Below are 16,270 nucleotides of genomic sequence, written 5' to 3'. Positions count from 1 at the left end.
TTGGCACCGCTACACATACACACACGTGCTTTTCTTTCTTGAAATTAGACCGGGATGCGAGTGGCAATTGTCATGCCAGAGAGAGCCCAATTACCGACGGACAAAGACGTAAAGGCCTTTAAAAAGAACATAGACAATTTGCGCCGGAAATGGGTTACTTTTTTCCGCTCGACCGTACGCTCTTTCATTATTTCCGTGGAATCGAGATCGTACGAATCGTCGGGTATCGATCAGGCTATTAACGGCAACGATGTGCCAATCGGGTGGAATATTCAGGAAATTGTATCGTTTCTTAATCTTCCATCGAGGCGATAGGCGTTTCGCTAACGAACGCTTCGTTTCCTCTCGATTATTTAAACGCAACCGTCCGGCTTTTGTCAGCGCGAACATTTAATTACCGACAGTTCAGAGAAATCCTCGGCCCTTCCTACCGATTGCCGCGCGTTCAAGCAAGAAGTGCGAATTAATTAATAGGTTTTTTGGTCGCGAGACGCCGCTCGTGCTTCGAAACCGATCGTCGATAACCGTCATCTGGTGGGAAACGAGCATATCGAAACGAGCTCGTATAACTTGCGAGCGAAAAAGTTGAAGGGTTCTCGGCTTTCGTTCTTGTTGGATCTGGAAACGTAGTTAGGAGCCGACTCGTGGCACACGAACAGATTTTCGATGATGTTCGATGGCGCGCTCGCGCTCGCGCTGCCACGACGGTCGCACACACGCGGCCGGAAACTCTCCGCGACGCACGAGGAGTAACCCCGATTCTCGGAGGAAAGAAGGTCGCCACGGAAAGTTCGCAAACTTCTCATCTCGGACGTTTATACCGGCTAGAAAGGACGGGACAAAAATAGCCTCGTCTTTTAAGGTCGCGATGAACGCCCTCGCCGGCTTAAATTCCCTTCGCCGGAAGTTTCTAAGCGACGAGAAACCGACGAGATCATCGATCTTCTCCGAGAGTGGAGGGAAGGGTGGAGAAGGAAATGAGGAGAAGAGAGAGGCAGATACGCCAGACATTATCGTTCGAGCGGAAGATTCGAGAGAACAAGTAATTTTAGTGAGCGTCCTTCATATGAGACGATAATAATTCACTTGGATCAGTTTTTCGGCCTACATGGTCGCCCTCGTTCAGGATATTAGGCCCAAGATGAGATTAACGGAATCACAAGCTCGCGAGCTTCGCGAAGATTTACTGGGTGTTTATCGCCTCGCTGGAAACGCGCTGTCCCAGGAGAGCCAAGGAAATTCGTTAGCAAGTTTCGTCGAAAATTACTCGGTTGCACCCGTTACATGGTACATCGCGTCCCTTAGAATTACGAGCTTGCAATTAGTAACGCGGTTGAAGCAGAATCTTCGTGTAAATCTCGTGTTGGTTGAAGAATTTACATAGTCGGTAAGCGAGGCAGCGGCCGGCTTCGAAATATTCAGGTGAAAGATTCCAGAGCCGGTAAATTAATGTCGGACGCGCGAATCGTCTCTCTCGTCTTGTGTGTCAAAGGCTAACTAAATATAGTTGAAAATTCGAAATCGTTCGGCGCTCAGTTAACGTCGCGCCGAGCCCTGTGAAATTTATATTTATCCGATATCGTTACACGCTCTGTTCGTTTCTATCCCTTTGACTTCGACTTACGGCCCGACCGACAGATTACGACGAGGCGCGTGTGTACGCGGTAAACGTAAAGTGGAAGTAATTCACTGCTATTTCATGGCTGTGAATCGGCGACCTTACTCTCCTTAGGCGTTTAATTCGTGTCATTAAACGCTTCTAACCACAATTTAGACGACCGATTTCGTATATCGTCTATAATAATAGATAGATCGATTTGCGTTCCGCCACAGAGCATAAAGAAACTTCAGCAAAGAAACACGTATTACGTTCCACTATCCCCTTGAAGTTTATTCGACAAAATTTCATGGATCTTTTTCCGCGGAATCTGATTTCCATCTTGGTATCACCTCGTTTCACCGAAATTACTAAAAATTAATACCAAGGGCTGGGGCGCGTTCGTGATTGCAATAGGATGAATGAAAGGGAAAGGTAGCGACGACCGCGGCGAGGAAACGGCAGATCGATAAAAAGGATCGGTCTTATCAGCGAACGAACTCGTGACTCAGTTGTCAAGAGTTCTCGACAGATGGCGGGGTTCGTAGCGGCGTAGATGCATCGGGTGCACGTGCATCCGTTCCTCCCTCTTTCGTCCTGTACCGCCCCGCTGCTGGCCGATCTACCAGCGAATCCCACCAACGACGTCCCACCGGTGACGTCAAGACGCATTGCGACATATCCCTCTGCCCCGCTTTCCTGCTTGGCCTGCACTCGCCTCGCACTCGCCTCGCCTCGCTTTGCTTCTCGCGCGTATCCCCGGTAAACAGTCGGCACGCTCTTTTTTCTCTTCTCTTTCGAGTGGTCGAGCACCCCTCGTCCACCACGGACTTCGTGGTTACCGCGGAATCGATGGATTCGCTTTTACGCCTCTCGTGTCTTTAAAAAGCTTCTCGGAAAGATTGAGAATTCGGCGTGCTTTAGGAAAGATCGTCGATGATTTATTTTTTTGGAAATGTAGTTTCGTCTCCAAATGCAAACGGCACGAAATGGAATACGATAATACAGATTTGATTTAGATTTCGAACAATTTGGAGAAGGGCGACGCGTTTCTAAGTAATGTAACGTTACTCGCGACTATGCGCGAATTGAACGCGGTTTCGTTCTTAGATGAAAAACTACGAGGAAGAGGATTCGCGGAAGAAAGCGGGTAATGCCTGGGCTGAAACCGCTTTACGAATAGACGCTTGACAACGAGCGAGTTTTCCGTTCTGACGTTTCCACTTGCTGTTATTACGGTTTGCCTACCAACGCTCCGTTGAATGTGTTCTCGCTTTAATATCCCTTTCCTTTCTAGCATGGGGAGGCAGAGTGCACCGGCGCGAGTGCACGTGCACCAGCGCGCTCGTGTCCTAGGACGCCCCTTTCAAGAGTGCGACGACACTAAACCGCGTTCACTCGGTCTCATGAATTTTGACTAACAATAATGGAAATCGCCGCAGAAAGACCATTGAAATTCCAATGCCAAACAATCTCCCGAAAAAGACGCCTCTTGAGGCGAGAAATATCGAAATAAAGGATAGCTGTCGGTAAATAGAGAATAAAATCCGCACGAGCGAATAAAACACTCGTATAAGAACGATAAATTCGCAGACAGACCGGAAAGTGGGTATTACCAACTGTTCTTTCAGTGCAGTTATCGGAAGAGCCCGTTTCATCTGGCTGCCGATAAGTAAACGAATTCAGACAGGAATTCTGTAGAAACCAATTGTAAAATCGTCCGATAGTACTGGTCTCGGAAAGAATCGGTTTTCTCGGTAGGTAAAGTCTTACTCGTTGATCGAGTCAACGCGTCATAACGAGGAGAACGTAAAGAATGGTATCAAGTAGCTATTGACTTGCGAGGATTCGTTTCGTCCTCGGCGTCGTTCTAACGCTGCGATTATGTCCGATTACGTAACAAGAGTTTAAAAGGTATTTCGACAGATTCAAAGTACCACCACTCCTTTCTCCACCCAATCCTTTAACTCCACTGCTGTCGAGAAAATTACCTAATGAATACTTTATAACCGTCAACAGTAGCGTCTTACGCTTCGCGCTGCAGTTAGATGGTCTTTCGCCGATCTCCAGCTTCTCTGTCTACGAATCTGCGATTAGCCTGTCATCCAGCGTTGACCGACCTCTTCCGGCAGAGAATACCGACGTGACTTTTCACGTGGCACTTTCAATGTTCGGCGCAAGCGATTTGCGGCGTGGACGTCGCGTCAATGACACGACTAATTAGATGTATACATACATACTACATATTCGCTGAAACGAAGGCGCTGGAATCGGTCGAGCGAATGGCTGACGTTTTGTACGTCGCATCGCCGACGATACAGCGGCATTCTTCGCGGGTTGCAGATGTTTTTAAAACAAACGAAAAGTTTCGAGGCAATGGCAGCGATTTTCGCAGTGCGGCCTGGCCGCGTGATCGATCGTGCAACGACTGCATCCAGTTAACGTCATTGCGCGCACCTGATGAAATTTCGGTCCCCCACAGTTGGAAGAAAGGTTCAGCTAGCTATCCGGTGGATCGCTGGCAATCGTCGTTCAGCAACAGGAATCGCGTGGCTTCGGAACGGCCAGCACGCAGCCAGCAACGCGTCCCTGTGTCAGAGAATGGGAATTACCTTGGAATTTGGCACGTGGAGAATGCGCAGAATGGAACGTCCACCAGACTCGGTCTCCGGCTGCGTATCTCTCTGCCGCGGAGCTAATTAGGCTGCCGCCATGCTCGATTATCGCGTCGAATGTTACCTGACCTCCGCTCTGTTATTAGTACCGTCTATCGGGAAACTTTGACCGCTGTTAACGGGTATTGTTATTATTTATTATTACCAAATTTATTTATTTATTTATATACTTATTCATTATATATAAATATACGTTTATAATAGGCGTTGCAATGTCGCAGAATTTTGAAGGTTATGTTACGAGCGAAACAAAGCGAAGTAGGACTACGTCGTTAAATAGAGAAATATGTTACGTTCTAAATAATTTTACATATCGTCAACACCGAACGTCTAAAATTATGAAAAGATGCAGAAACGCGATGAACATGATCCGATAATGCGTTAACACGTGTACGTGCCCTGATAATGGAGTTGTTGTTTCTGATATCGTACGCGAAGAAAGTAACCAGGAAAACCATAGCATTACGCAAAGACCGCGAACACGCGCTAAAATTTATAAGCCGGGAAAGCTGAGTGCGATCGACGAAATTATGTAAAATTTTAAACAAGATAAAAATGTCGGCAATCTGTCTCCTGTTTTCCAGCGATAACCATGTTCAATCTACGTAGTACGGGGTCGTAATTATGATCAGGAATATGCATAAGACGAATAAGGGAACGAAAGGCAGACGCAAAAAGATTTACGCTACGTTTTTTCGACAGCATTGCTCTACTTGCGTCGACTATACACTGGTATATTTCGAATGGGATAAAACTAAAGAATCGTAGAGGGTTCTAAGAGCGCCAGGATTTCTAAAGTCCTTAAAAATTTAATTTTCTACGTCTTCTGCTCATCCATATTCATGTACCTTCTTGTATTTTATCTTACGATATCTATCTTTTGTCTTTAGTCGCTTATTTTTTCAGACGTTGAACCCTCTGTCTCATTTCCGCTGGAAAGTAATCTTCGATCAGAGCCAGGGCTAAACACGGCTTCCACGTTGTTCTCTTAACCCGTAGACCGGCAGGCGAGAGAACGGTTGTTTTTAAATTAGCCCTAGGTAGAATCGTATGTTTGCGTACGCTTAATCACGAGCACGTCACTCTGTGATAGCGGGTTATTTTATGCAGCGGGTCGTTGCACGGAACGCAGCTTCATAAATTCAAACGGGAACACGTGGAACGTACGTGATAGATTTACAAATTTGATCGGTCGCCCGTGTAAAAGTACTTTATGCCTCTTCCCTTTATGTTTTTTCTCTCGTTAGCGGGGAATTTCGGACGCAGACGAGCGTAACGGATCCAATCGCTTCCGTATACCGTAAACGCTTACACGGATCGCAATTAAACGCGACGTAATTGTTTTTAAAGCTTTCTCGCGGCAGCTTGTAAACTGAAATTCTCTTAAAGCGATGATTTCCCACTAAACCGATCGAACGGCTGAACCGAGTTATCAAAATGGTGCGCGTGCATCGTCATCCTTGTCTAATCCGTTTAGGATTATCAAAGAATGCCACGTTAAATGGGAATAACTTTTCTGCACGCGTATCGAATGTGAAACTTCCACACGATACTACGTTATTATCCCTTTGTTCTACCCGCTAACTGCCGATTGCTCCGGCCGCAGTAAACAAGAAGGTCGGTCACGCGTCGAGTCATTTAGCTGTTCAGTCGTGTGCTCGATCTTGCGCAAAATGTATGCGTTTTGTGACACACGAAAGGAATTGTGAAATGATAAACACGTTTGGACACAATTAATACTTTGAAGATGTCTGGGAAGTAATTATGATCGATTGATCGGTGAACAAAAATGATTTATTATTTGAAAGTGGGCAATGTATCGGTAAGAATTTGTAAATTAATACTTTGTTTAAATTAATAACGTTTTGAGAAAATTAGTAATCTTCAACTGTATGATATTTTTCGAAACAATGAAACACAATGGTAAACACAATATCGCTACCGTCACTGTCATTATCGGAAGGATCTATCGAATCACTGTCCGCGATAATAACATACTTCGCACTATTATCAACAATATTAGATTTTCCTTTCACTTACACGATAAGTATAAGAGTTTTTTCATTCTTTTAGAGAATTATATCCTAAACGTGTGAACGTAACGAAGAATTACACGTAACTAAAGTAAGAAAATATCGCGGACAACTGAGTCACCCAGATCGCACAAAGGACATAACCTAACAAACAAACACTCACCACACTAAAGAAATAAATCAATCGAATTCGAAGATGGTATCTCACTGGGGGTAGCCATCCACGTGTTATATTATTATACCACTAAGCTATAATAGTTTACCAAATGTCCTACTGGACAAATTGTAAAATGTAAAAAAAAAAAAAAAAAAAAAACTGAGTCACGAGCCAGGCTCGTGTTGTTTACGTTTGGTCCGAACGAAATACGAGTCAGGCTCGTGTTTATTGTTTTTCGCCGAAATTTCTTACCACGAGTCTCACTCGTTGTAGGACAAAGGATTAAATTAAGGAAATATTATTTAAATAGAAAAATACGCGTATTTGCCTGTACAAGAGGTCTTCCCATTTTCACGCGGTGTATCGCATTTGTTCGAAAGTTAGATTGCAATCGGCATTGCTTAGATCGTTTTTGAAAAGAGCGTAACTGGTAGCGGTTTACTTTACTCGGAGACAGGGAAAACGACTGGAATCAAGTGAGTCCGCGTTTAACAGATTAACAGACTGGGAATCTAAACCATTCACCAACGATGCTTATGAATCGCAAAACCTTGAAACGGGGTCGAATCGTGCCCGTTTATCAATGGCGGCCGTGGCTACGCCGCGTCTAGTGTCTACCCTATTTACCACGGGAAATGTAGTTTCTGGCGTTTCGCCCGTGGCCATTCCATCTTGTCGTTGCCAGGCAGAGCGCTACCTTCGTTTCCAAAATATACTGGCTCTTACTCTACCCACGCTCTGTCACATATTCAAATATGTCAGGAGCGTAACGATGCCACATCGACACCTCTCTATGCCTCTCCTTTCCCCTACTTCTCACGATAAAAGTCGCACGAAAAATCTCGATGAGCCAGCACACCTGCGAGTGTCTGGAAATAGACGCGACTGTCTTTCAACGTTCATTCGTTCTCCGTTAATTTTCGGAACTGCGGTTTTTTAAGGAATCGCCAACCTTTTCTCTTCCGCCGATTCAAACCTCTGCACGAATAATACAGAAATTGGGAAGAAATTGGCAAAGCTATCGTGAAGCTTTGAGAAGATCGCGCAGAGGTTTTATACAGAGGAGCAATTTTAATCATCGTTTAATCATCTATCAGAGCAGAAACCGGGTCAGAAAAATTTTTCATTCGTCCAGTTAAATCGCTACATGCGACGATTCGTTCATTTTCAAGAAAGCACTTGCTCGTTCAGGCTGCTTCCGATCGCTCCGCTAGGCGGCCGAACCTATCTACGTATATGCGCGTAGTATATGCAGGCACTGTAATTTATAGGCCGTCGCCGCGACCTCTACTACATAGACACCTGGGACGTTAAACTCCTCTGTTCCTCTCGCGGAAGATTAGCAGAGTCCATTAAGATTGTTATCTGGCCATTAAAATCTTAACCGCCGTATAACCTGCAGCCTATATAGTTTACACTGTAACTTGGCGGTACTTGAGAATGTAGGAAAGCAAACGTGCCAATAATATTTCGTAAATTATTAGGTTAATGATAATAGAGCGCAGATGAGTGACGTTCGAATGGGTGAAAACATTTCATCGATATTTTGCCAACGGTTCGTGCCTCAACGGTCCCGTGAGTTTTACGTCACGAACGATTTGTTCGAAATTGCGAGGATTATTAAACGTAAACGATCAACTCGGTCAAATATTTATTCGTTTGGTAAATATTTCCATATCTACGTACGTGCATAAATATGCAGCAGACCGTTTGAAAACAACGTTCCATTAAATCGTGTTGCTTATCTGTTAATTAACATAAAGCGATGGTTGCTGCTGATACGAATGCACGGCGAGTTCGTCACCTGCATTGGTAACTATGCTTAGAATAATAAAACTTTTGCGCGGAAATGAGTGCATGGGAGGGGTCACGGCAATGCGAAACAATCGAAGCGTTATTTCGCATAATATTCATCCAGTATCGTGTCATCGACTAAGAAAGATCGTTATTCAGTTTCGATGGTTATTCGTTTTCCGTTTGTCTCTCCCTCGTAAATTAAGTGCGTGGATATCGTTTTAACACGAAGGGAAGCACTTTACTTTCACCGAAATCTACATTTTGAACTGTGCGATTCCCGCAACCGGGCACGCGATATTTTCGAGACTCTGTTGCTCTTTCCCCCCCTTTCAACGTATAGTTGCAGCCGAAAGCAACGGACGACTTTGGACCTCGGACGATGTGTCGTTCAAACTATCATCCAGTGTCGAACGATTTCTTCGTTTCACTGGACCCTAATGGTTGCTGCCGCGAGCATCGCCTTTCGAACTCGGCTTTGCTCGATTGAAAATGAAAGGTCCTGTGTTTCGTTGACGCGTGCAGTAGTGTCGCCGATTACGAATCGAAAGCGAGATATATAAAGACAAAATGGAAAAATAAGCAAGCGGCGAAGGAAACCCGATCGGCAATGCGCAACAATCGGAATGGAAAAAAAGTCTACTCGAAATTTGTCATCGTCGAAAATTGGATATACAGAATACACTGACTGTAGTCTACAAAGTGTATACTCGTGAATAAAAAAAAAGAACTTGGTGTCGGAAGTCGTATAGTCAAAGAGTGAAGGATTAGTGAGTCATTGATGACAATCGTACGGTGAAGACATCGACGGTAAATCATATTGAAAATTTGACCCTTTGAAATCATAAAGCTGGTTTCTCGATTTCTCGCTCGGTCGGTCTTAAAGGGTCGTTTTCGGCAAGTAACGAGTACACGAAGTAGAGATGTGTTTCACGAGTCGCGTTTCTATTTTTTCAGCGAATTGTCCGAGAATATTTCATGACATTCCAGGCCGCTTTGTCTATGAAATGTCTTTGCGACGTCACAGATCTACGAAGGCTTTTTTTCCGTCTTACTAGCACTCCTTGCTCGTTGAATTGTGCAAATTTCGTTGAATTTCCGGTGTGTGTAACTAAATGACTAATCACGATGCATGCTGGCATGAGAGGCGCTTTCATCGGCATGAAGATGTTACCGCGACACCGACGGATATCTTCGGAAAATAAGAAAAGGTAACGATCGGCTTTTGTTTCCATAAAGTGTATACTTTGCGATAACGCTTCCTAAGAGTTTGAGAATAATCGTGTGAATTGTCAATCGATCGAGTTTGCCAATATCTTTGATTTCGTAGGAGCAAAGATACGCTAAAATATCATTTAAAGGTTTATTCATTACAAGACAGATATTGATGGCTTCCGAAAAGCGAAGAGATTTTAGAAAAGATTCGAACCTTGATTTATACGAGAACCCTTTCCGCTGTTCAATGAAATAGTACTAGCTAATATTATTCAAATATCTTTTGTACCGTAAGCAGGGAATTCAAGGACACTTGTTTCCTCCCACTTACATTTTCATTATCAGAATACTTTAAAGTTTGGGTAAATATAGATTGTCAGGGAAGATAAGTGGTAGGACGATTATTCTTGGGAAGCTGCTGCCATCTAACGCAAGCTTTAGGAAACAGATAAAGAACGCGCCCGACCTTGTCGACACTAATGCAGGTGCCAGATAACAATTGCAACGTGTTCATTCGCCAAGCATTTGGACGATACCTGGCGATACTTGTTTTTCATTGAAAATCTCAAAGAAAAAATAGAATCGATCGACTTTCAATGACCGACTCGTTAATAACTTACCCTAATTTTTACTTAAAAAATGAGACCGTTGCGTCATCTCGTTTGCAAGAATCGATATATACGTCGATACAATGGATCATAGAAAAACGTACGCCCGGATTGGCAAACAAGCTGGAACGTTTTGTCCAACTGTGTGCATATATCGCCTCTCGGCAATCGAAACGATAGAATCGCACAGGTCGTATAATAGATCCGAGTATACCAGATACACCGTGACAACCGCTATATAGGTTGTTCAACTTGCATACAGGCTGAAATTGATTGGATAGTTTGCGGTCAGTTCAGGCTGTGTACGAGTGTACACGAGCGGCGAGGAGGATCGCCCTTCGAGATGAACAAGGCGTATTCGAATCGAACGCCAACCGGTTGAGAGTTTCTATGCGCTTTACCGAGAATTTGGCAAACAACTTTCGCGTTCTGGCAGCTCTACTGGACAAGCTCGAGTACATCGTTGCTTTCGTGTAGATCGTTTCGCAAAATTACCTGCGTCAGACACCTCGGCGTCACGGTGGCCGTTAACATAATCGCTATGCAGTTCTTTTAGACTACTCCACGCGATTCGACCTACGGATATATATCCTTCGGCCGTAAAAGTTTTACGAGCTACGAGGTAGGCTTTGACATTCGCAAACAATGTTATTTGCCTCTATCGCGGCGCTGCGTTTCGCCCGAAATCTGCTAACTTCGTTCCAAGAATAACGCGAAATGCTTGCAGCCATTCAGTTGAGCATATTTTCTTTACGTTTGTCGTTCCTTCGCTATTCTTCTTATTATCGTAGCGGTCGAACTAACGCATTGTCGCATGCGATTTCACGGTTCCTACATTATCCCGGTCGGTTCGAACAAAGTCGCTGCCGGCAATTTGATGAATGCCGTTTAAGGAAAAAAAGGGGCAACTGAACTGTGCACTATTGACCCAGGTCGAGAATCGCCTGCAAGTAATCGCATATTTCCCCCCTCGTGCACCGCTGCAACGAACATACCCGTGCATTTATTCTCCCTACGCATGTCACGTACATATTTACCCTCTTGCTGCTTATTATATTAATCGCTGTTGTGAAAATATCTTCGACAATCGTTCAAGGCGCGTTGCTTTAATCAACGTACGCCAGCTTAAGCTACCCGACTTTCCCGTAAAAAGAATCATTTAACAATCGCGCGATAACCTTCGGAAATTGAACGCACAATCTGTCAGAATAATCGAACCAAAGATATATTTTCATTGCTTACTGTCGGTAACTGGTTATTCGAACAAGTTCCTTTATAGTAATAGGTTTCGATAGGCGATCTTGAATACCAAGCGGCATGTTTGTACATTAGAAACGCTACTAAGCTATAGAACTGAAACGGCTTGTGGGCCGACTAGCAACCCGTCCAATAGGTCGTCGTACGCGAAACTGTATACGACTTGTCAACCGTTTCGTGTCACCTTGTTAGCACGTGTTCCACATGGCACGAGGTCGGCCAACATTTTGCTTTTTGTTCACTCGCCTCCATTGACGATTATGAAACCGTAAACGCCACTGCGACCAGTGAAATTGGAACGTATGAAGCCGAGCTATTTCCACGTTTATAGTCGGGCAGGAATTACACGCCAACGTATGGTGAACTCGACGCAAATAGAACGAAACGAATATCTTCTTAAACGCTATCGTGGAGTATAGTGGCGATCGAAGAAGCAAAAACGATATTTGCGGCTAGGTTGGAGGTGGCATGCGTCTTTTAATCGGAATCTTTTTAATCGCCGGCTGAATCAGCATCGACGCGCAGAACGTGTCGTGCATGTCCGGTAAACTCGACTACTGGGGCACGGCGCGTTAAACAGGTGAACGTGGGGGTCGGCGACATGCGGTATACGGTTACGGAGCGTCACGACGCCCTGCAGGCTACCGTTCCACAAACCACCGCCCCCAGGGTAAACTTTCTGTTACGTGGCGACGATGGCCTATAGCGTGTTGTTCGCTCTCTGTGTACGAGCCTTTGCCGTTTTGCTTCAAATCCAACGGTGTGCGCTACCCAGCGGCCCAGATTTTTTAACATTGCTCCAAGTGAAAAGAAAATAGCGGGATCCTCCGCACAACCTTGACAAACAAACCCCTAATTGACCTTTTTAGAAGAATCGTTGTTTGAACATTGTTACGTCAGTCCTCTGCTATCTACGGCAGATCGTGTCCTCGGATTTGCATTTTAAAAATTGTTCCTCGAAAAAAAAAAATCAGGCTGTCGAAGAGCGTCCCCTTCTTTGATAATCGTAAAAATAATGCGAATTAGCCAGCACTCGAGAGTGGCGTCCGCAGGTTCGATTTCGTCACGAGATTCTGCGAAGCGGAAGAACTAGCTGGAAATGGGAAAACGAAACGGCAGTAATTGAAACGAGTTGCTTGAGAGCATTCCTGGCGACCTTGTTCGGGAATCGATGTTGCCCCTGTTTGGAACAACCGACCTAATTTCCTGGATACGAGAGTAACACGCGACATCGGCGCAAGCGACGAAAGCAAATTCTTAATGATACCGATCCTGCAAGGAACAGCGTGTGCTATTGCGAGAGCCCATGGTATGGAACGCACGCAAGTCGACAGACGTGTCAAGCGGGTTGCGGGCAGCGATGGGTCCAAGTATCATAGAAGGGAAGTTGCCTCCGTCATAATAACTCGAATCGAATTTAATTTCCGATGATAGAACAATTTCACAGAATATCGTTGTTACCAACCGAATGAATTAAATTACTATTCCAGCTTAGGGAGAATTTATACCAATAAAGCGATGTACGTATACCAGTGACTTTATGCCGCCAATAAAATGGATCGTAAGATAAAAAAAAAAAAAGAAAGAAGAGAGAAAAGTTTTAGGTTAAAGGATAAGCCATAGTTTATGGAAACGATCTCTTCCTACCGGGATATTTCGCATGTATCAGCATACGTCAAAAGAATATTCAGGCTTATTTGAATCGTGAACGGAGGGGTTGGCCCCGCGACCGAATCGATCGCGACAGGGAAAAGTCGGTAATCGGATCAAGTCCATCGCTAGCAAACGGTCTACCGGCTGACCAACCACGGATACGCCTGCTACTTGCTTGCTTGCCACAAGCCAGGTCGTGTACGCTGGGTCAGGAGAGAGAGTCAGTTATACCGACGCCGTGCTACCATTCGCGTCACTCATTGGCCGAATCCTGACGACAGCTTCCTCTCGAACATACACACCGTTCGACCACGCAAACCCGATCTACCACAGAATCGGTCTGCAAACTCGTCTTCGTCTTCTCGGCAATTCTACTCTGCTTCTCATCTTCGTGGATGATAGCCACGAATCTCACTTTCAACGCCGATTTCTCCGTCACGGGACGACGGGTGGGTAGAGACGATCGTCTGCAAAGAGAAGACTCGAGTTTCGAGAGAATTAGCTCGGTGACACGGCGGTACGAGTGTGAGATTGCGCGTAATTTCGAATCCGCTCTGCTTCGCTCGAGATCTTCGAACAGGAGAGTGCGGAGTTTCTTAGAAACAGTCGTCGATTGCTTCGGATCTCCTTCTTAAAATGTGCTGTCAATTTTCAATCTCCGCGTAGAAACTGAATGTAGGACAAAGTTTTGAAAATTGGGAAAAATCCCTTGGGAATCTGCGAAAATTCTTGGAACTTCGTATCTTCTTGAAGACACTGGAAATACCAGTTTCCGGTATAGTTCTTAATTTCGATGGCATTGTTTCCTCGTTAGTTTTCGCCGAATGATTCGCATGATCGCACCGGGCCTGGTATTGCAGGGGAATCGAAATTAATTGGATCGGCGCTTTGACCGAGCGAAACTCGTAGGTGCGCTATGTGCTACGAGCTTAAGAATTCGATTAGGGTAGAAAATGTGGCAAATGAGGGACACTTCGAAAGTTTCGTTCTGCAAGTCGCAAGTGTGTCTATAGTTGAAAGGGAACCGATTTCGAAGTGGGTTGCTATGTTCGTGGCAAAAGTAACGAGGAGTAGAAAACTATTTTTTATTACGCGACCTCTGGAATCGAGTTAGCGCGATCGCGGATCGATACGCGACTGGTTCTCGACGCGTTTCGTCCTCCAATTAAACAGCACGTTAACGCCCCGCTTCATTTCTCTTTATTCTTCCCCTTTTTCTATTTTTTCTCCCGTCAAAACGCTCGAACAGAAGACTGCCGTTTGAATGCACGCGCGATTAGTGCGGGTGAAATTGGTGATCGGATCACGCTTGTCATTAGCAACCATCGAACCGTACCGTATGAGATTTAAACGTGCAAGTGCCGATGGCTTCGTGACAGACCCTCTCTTTCGTTCGATATCCGAAAATAATCCGACACCGTTCCGTATCCGTGCATTATCGCGATTAAATTAGAAAAACGGGTCGCTACGAACGGAGAAGACTACGATGCCGTGCGATTTTGAAAAACGACTGACGGCGAGAGATCGATTTCGACAGTTTGCTTAGTTGCGAATGTAAAGCGACGCGATGACGAATCTTGTAAACGCGTAAAGATGGTTTAAAAAGTTTGCCGCGCTCAAGGCCACGGGCTTGGCGTATCGATCTGCAGGTTCCCTGGATCGGGAGCAAGAACGCGGCAATAAAGAATTGCGGCAGTGGCGCGCCGTTGGAATTGAGGTTAGCGTGCCGCCAAACCTCTGGATCCTTTCTTCGTTTTCTGGTATTGACCGGGTGGGCGCTCGTGGCGTGCTACGCCGTCGCCATCTTTCGGAGCTTCGACTCACCGTTCGGAAAAATGAGTTTGGGCGGGAGGGAGGTGCACGACTGACGCGAGTGATTGACGATCGGGATGTGCGTTCCCATCGTGAGGAACTCGGCTTCGTAATCGCTTCAGCGAAGAAAAGCACGCACCAGTAATCTGCAACCGATTGTGTGCAAAGAAATTTCGCGACATCTCGCGAGGTGAACGAACGCTGACAATGTCGAGGCGAAGGCGCGACAACGGTGTTCCGTGCACTCGAGTGGAGAGGATTGGGCGAATCGAAACAACAACGAACTCGGATACGTCGCACGACTCGTCTGATCGACGCGAGGGTGAACGATCTCCGTGAAGGCAAATGTCCGAGATGGTTGGATCATCGGTCTCGCGGTCACATACACACGAAGGGAGACGTTTGTAACCGTCGCGAGTGAGTTCGTGCGAGGCTGGATGGTCGCCAGCTCGATCGACACGGTAGGTCGAGCACGTGGTGTAACCACCGACTGGTTCTGCTCGCCGCGTTGCACCATGCCAAACGCGACTCCTTTCGTCGTCTGGCTCGGTCGTGTGTATTCTTCCCCCTTTTTCCGTGCTTTCGAATTTTTTCAACTCGAAATTCCTCGCTTATCTCCCGATGCATCTGTCTCGTGGGACGTTTTCGGTGCTGCCGCCTCGCGGCACTCCCTGCAACTATATCTATTTTGGTTTGGCGGTGAGGAGGGCGTGGATAGCGGGTTAATTGGTCGGACGTGTGACTGCGTGAGATTGAATGTAAATGGATGTTCTGGTTCGAGTAGTCCTCCGCCTCGTGCTCACTCTTTCTCGCGTTTAACGATCGACTGTTTAGGTCGCGTTCCACGACCAGCCGAGTAAGGGAGAGGAAAAGGCGCGAAACCGCTTAAACGTAATCGTTTAAGAAGTTGCGAAGTTTCGCTCTACTTTTCGAACGTTCCACCCTTTCGTTACAAATTAGGGAATGTCGTCGATAGCCAGACTAATGGGGGAAAGTTGGCACGGATCCAGGGATTCGCGAGGGCGCGAACATAGCCGAGCATTGGTCGGAATGCCTATTAGAATTCCGTTGGCGTTTCCCAAGTGAAGCGTAGCACGCCACACCGGAGATTGGTTCGGGGCGCGAGGTCGCGCCGTGTCGAAGGGTCGCTCGATCGGATACGCTCGATGGCCGCCTTCCAGCTCGGCGTATCGGTTAGCGGGATCCGATCGGTATCGGGAGCACACGGTGGCCTTGCCACCTTCCGACCTTCCTCCTCCCCGTGATTCTGCCAATTTCTCGCGGCTCGCGCACCGGTGCTGCCACCAGGTGGTATTCAGCGAAAGCACGAGTCGTACAGGGCGAGAGATTCGTGCGATGTGGTGCGCGAAGTGAGTCGGCGTGATCGCGGAACGGAAGGAAGACCGTGTTTGGACGTTGCTGTGTACGCTATCGTACACGCGTTGTCACGGCTTCCAGCCTCTTCCCGC

General features: G+C 46.1%; 1 protein-coding gene and 2 long non-coding RNA genes across 10 annotated transcripts in view; 2 read left to right on the top strand and 1 right to left on the bottom strand.

The window, feature by feature from the left end:
- LOC100743206 (potassium voltage-gated channel protein Shaker) overlaps positions 1–16,270 on the top strand; it is a 183,903-nt gene that overhangs the window by 43,519 nt on the left and 124,114 nt on the right. The window contains exon 1 of one of the 8 annotated variants that reach the window (XM_024364916.2): positions 8,686–9,467. The exons of the other annotated variants lie outside the window; for them this stretch is intronic. Coding sequence (XP_024220684.1) covers positions 9,385–9,467 — 83 coding nt within the window. The 5' untranslated portion in view covers positions 8,686–9,384. Of the gene's footprint in view, positions 1–8,685; positions 9,468–16,270 lie in introns of those variants that run through there. 8 annotated transcript variants of the gene reach the window in all.
- LOC117151252 overlaps positions 1–16,270 on the bottom strand; it is a 116,862-nt gene that overhangs the window by 30,706 nt on the left and 69,886 nt on the right. The window lies entirely within an intron of this gene.
- Positions 13,447–16,270, top strand: part of LOC112212145 — a 3,441-nt gene continuing 617 nt past the window's right edge. Inside the window, exon 1 of the long non-coding RNA XR_002945938.2 lies at positions 13,447–15,262. This is a non-coding gene — a long non-coding RNA (uncharacterized LOC112212145). The remainder of the gene's footprint in view (positions 15,263–16,270) is intronic.

This window comes from Bombus impatiens, unplaced genomic scaffold, assembly GCF_000188095.3.
Source record: "Bombus impatiens unplaced genomic scaffold, BIMP_2.2 scf_0019, whole genome shotgun sequence".
NCBI classification, from domain to species: Eukaryota; Metazoa; Arthropoda; class Insecta; order Hymenoptera; family Apidae; genus Bombus; species Bombus impatiens.
Note: the sequence above shows the minus strand (reverse complement) of the source record. Positions and strands in the feature narration are given on the sequence as shown.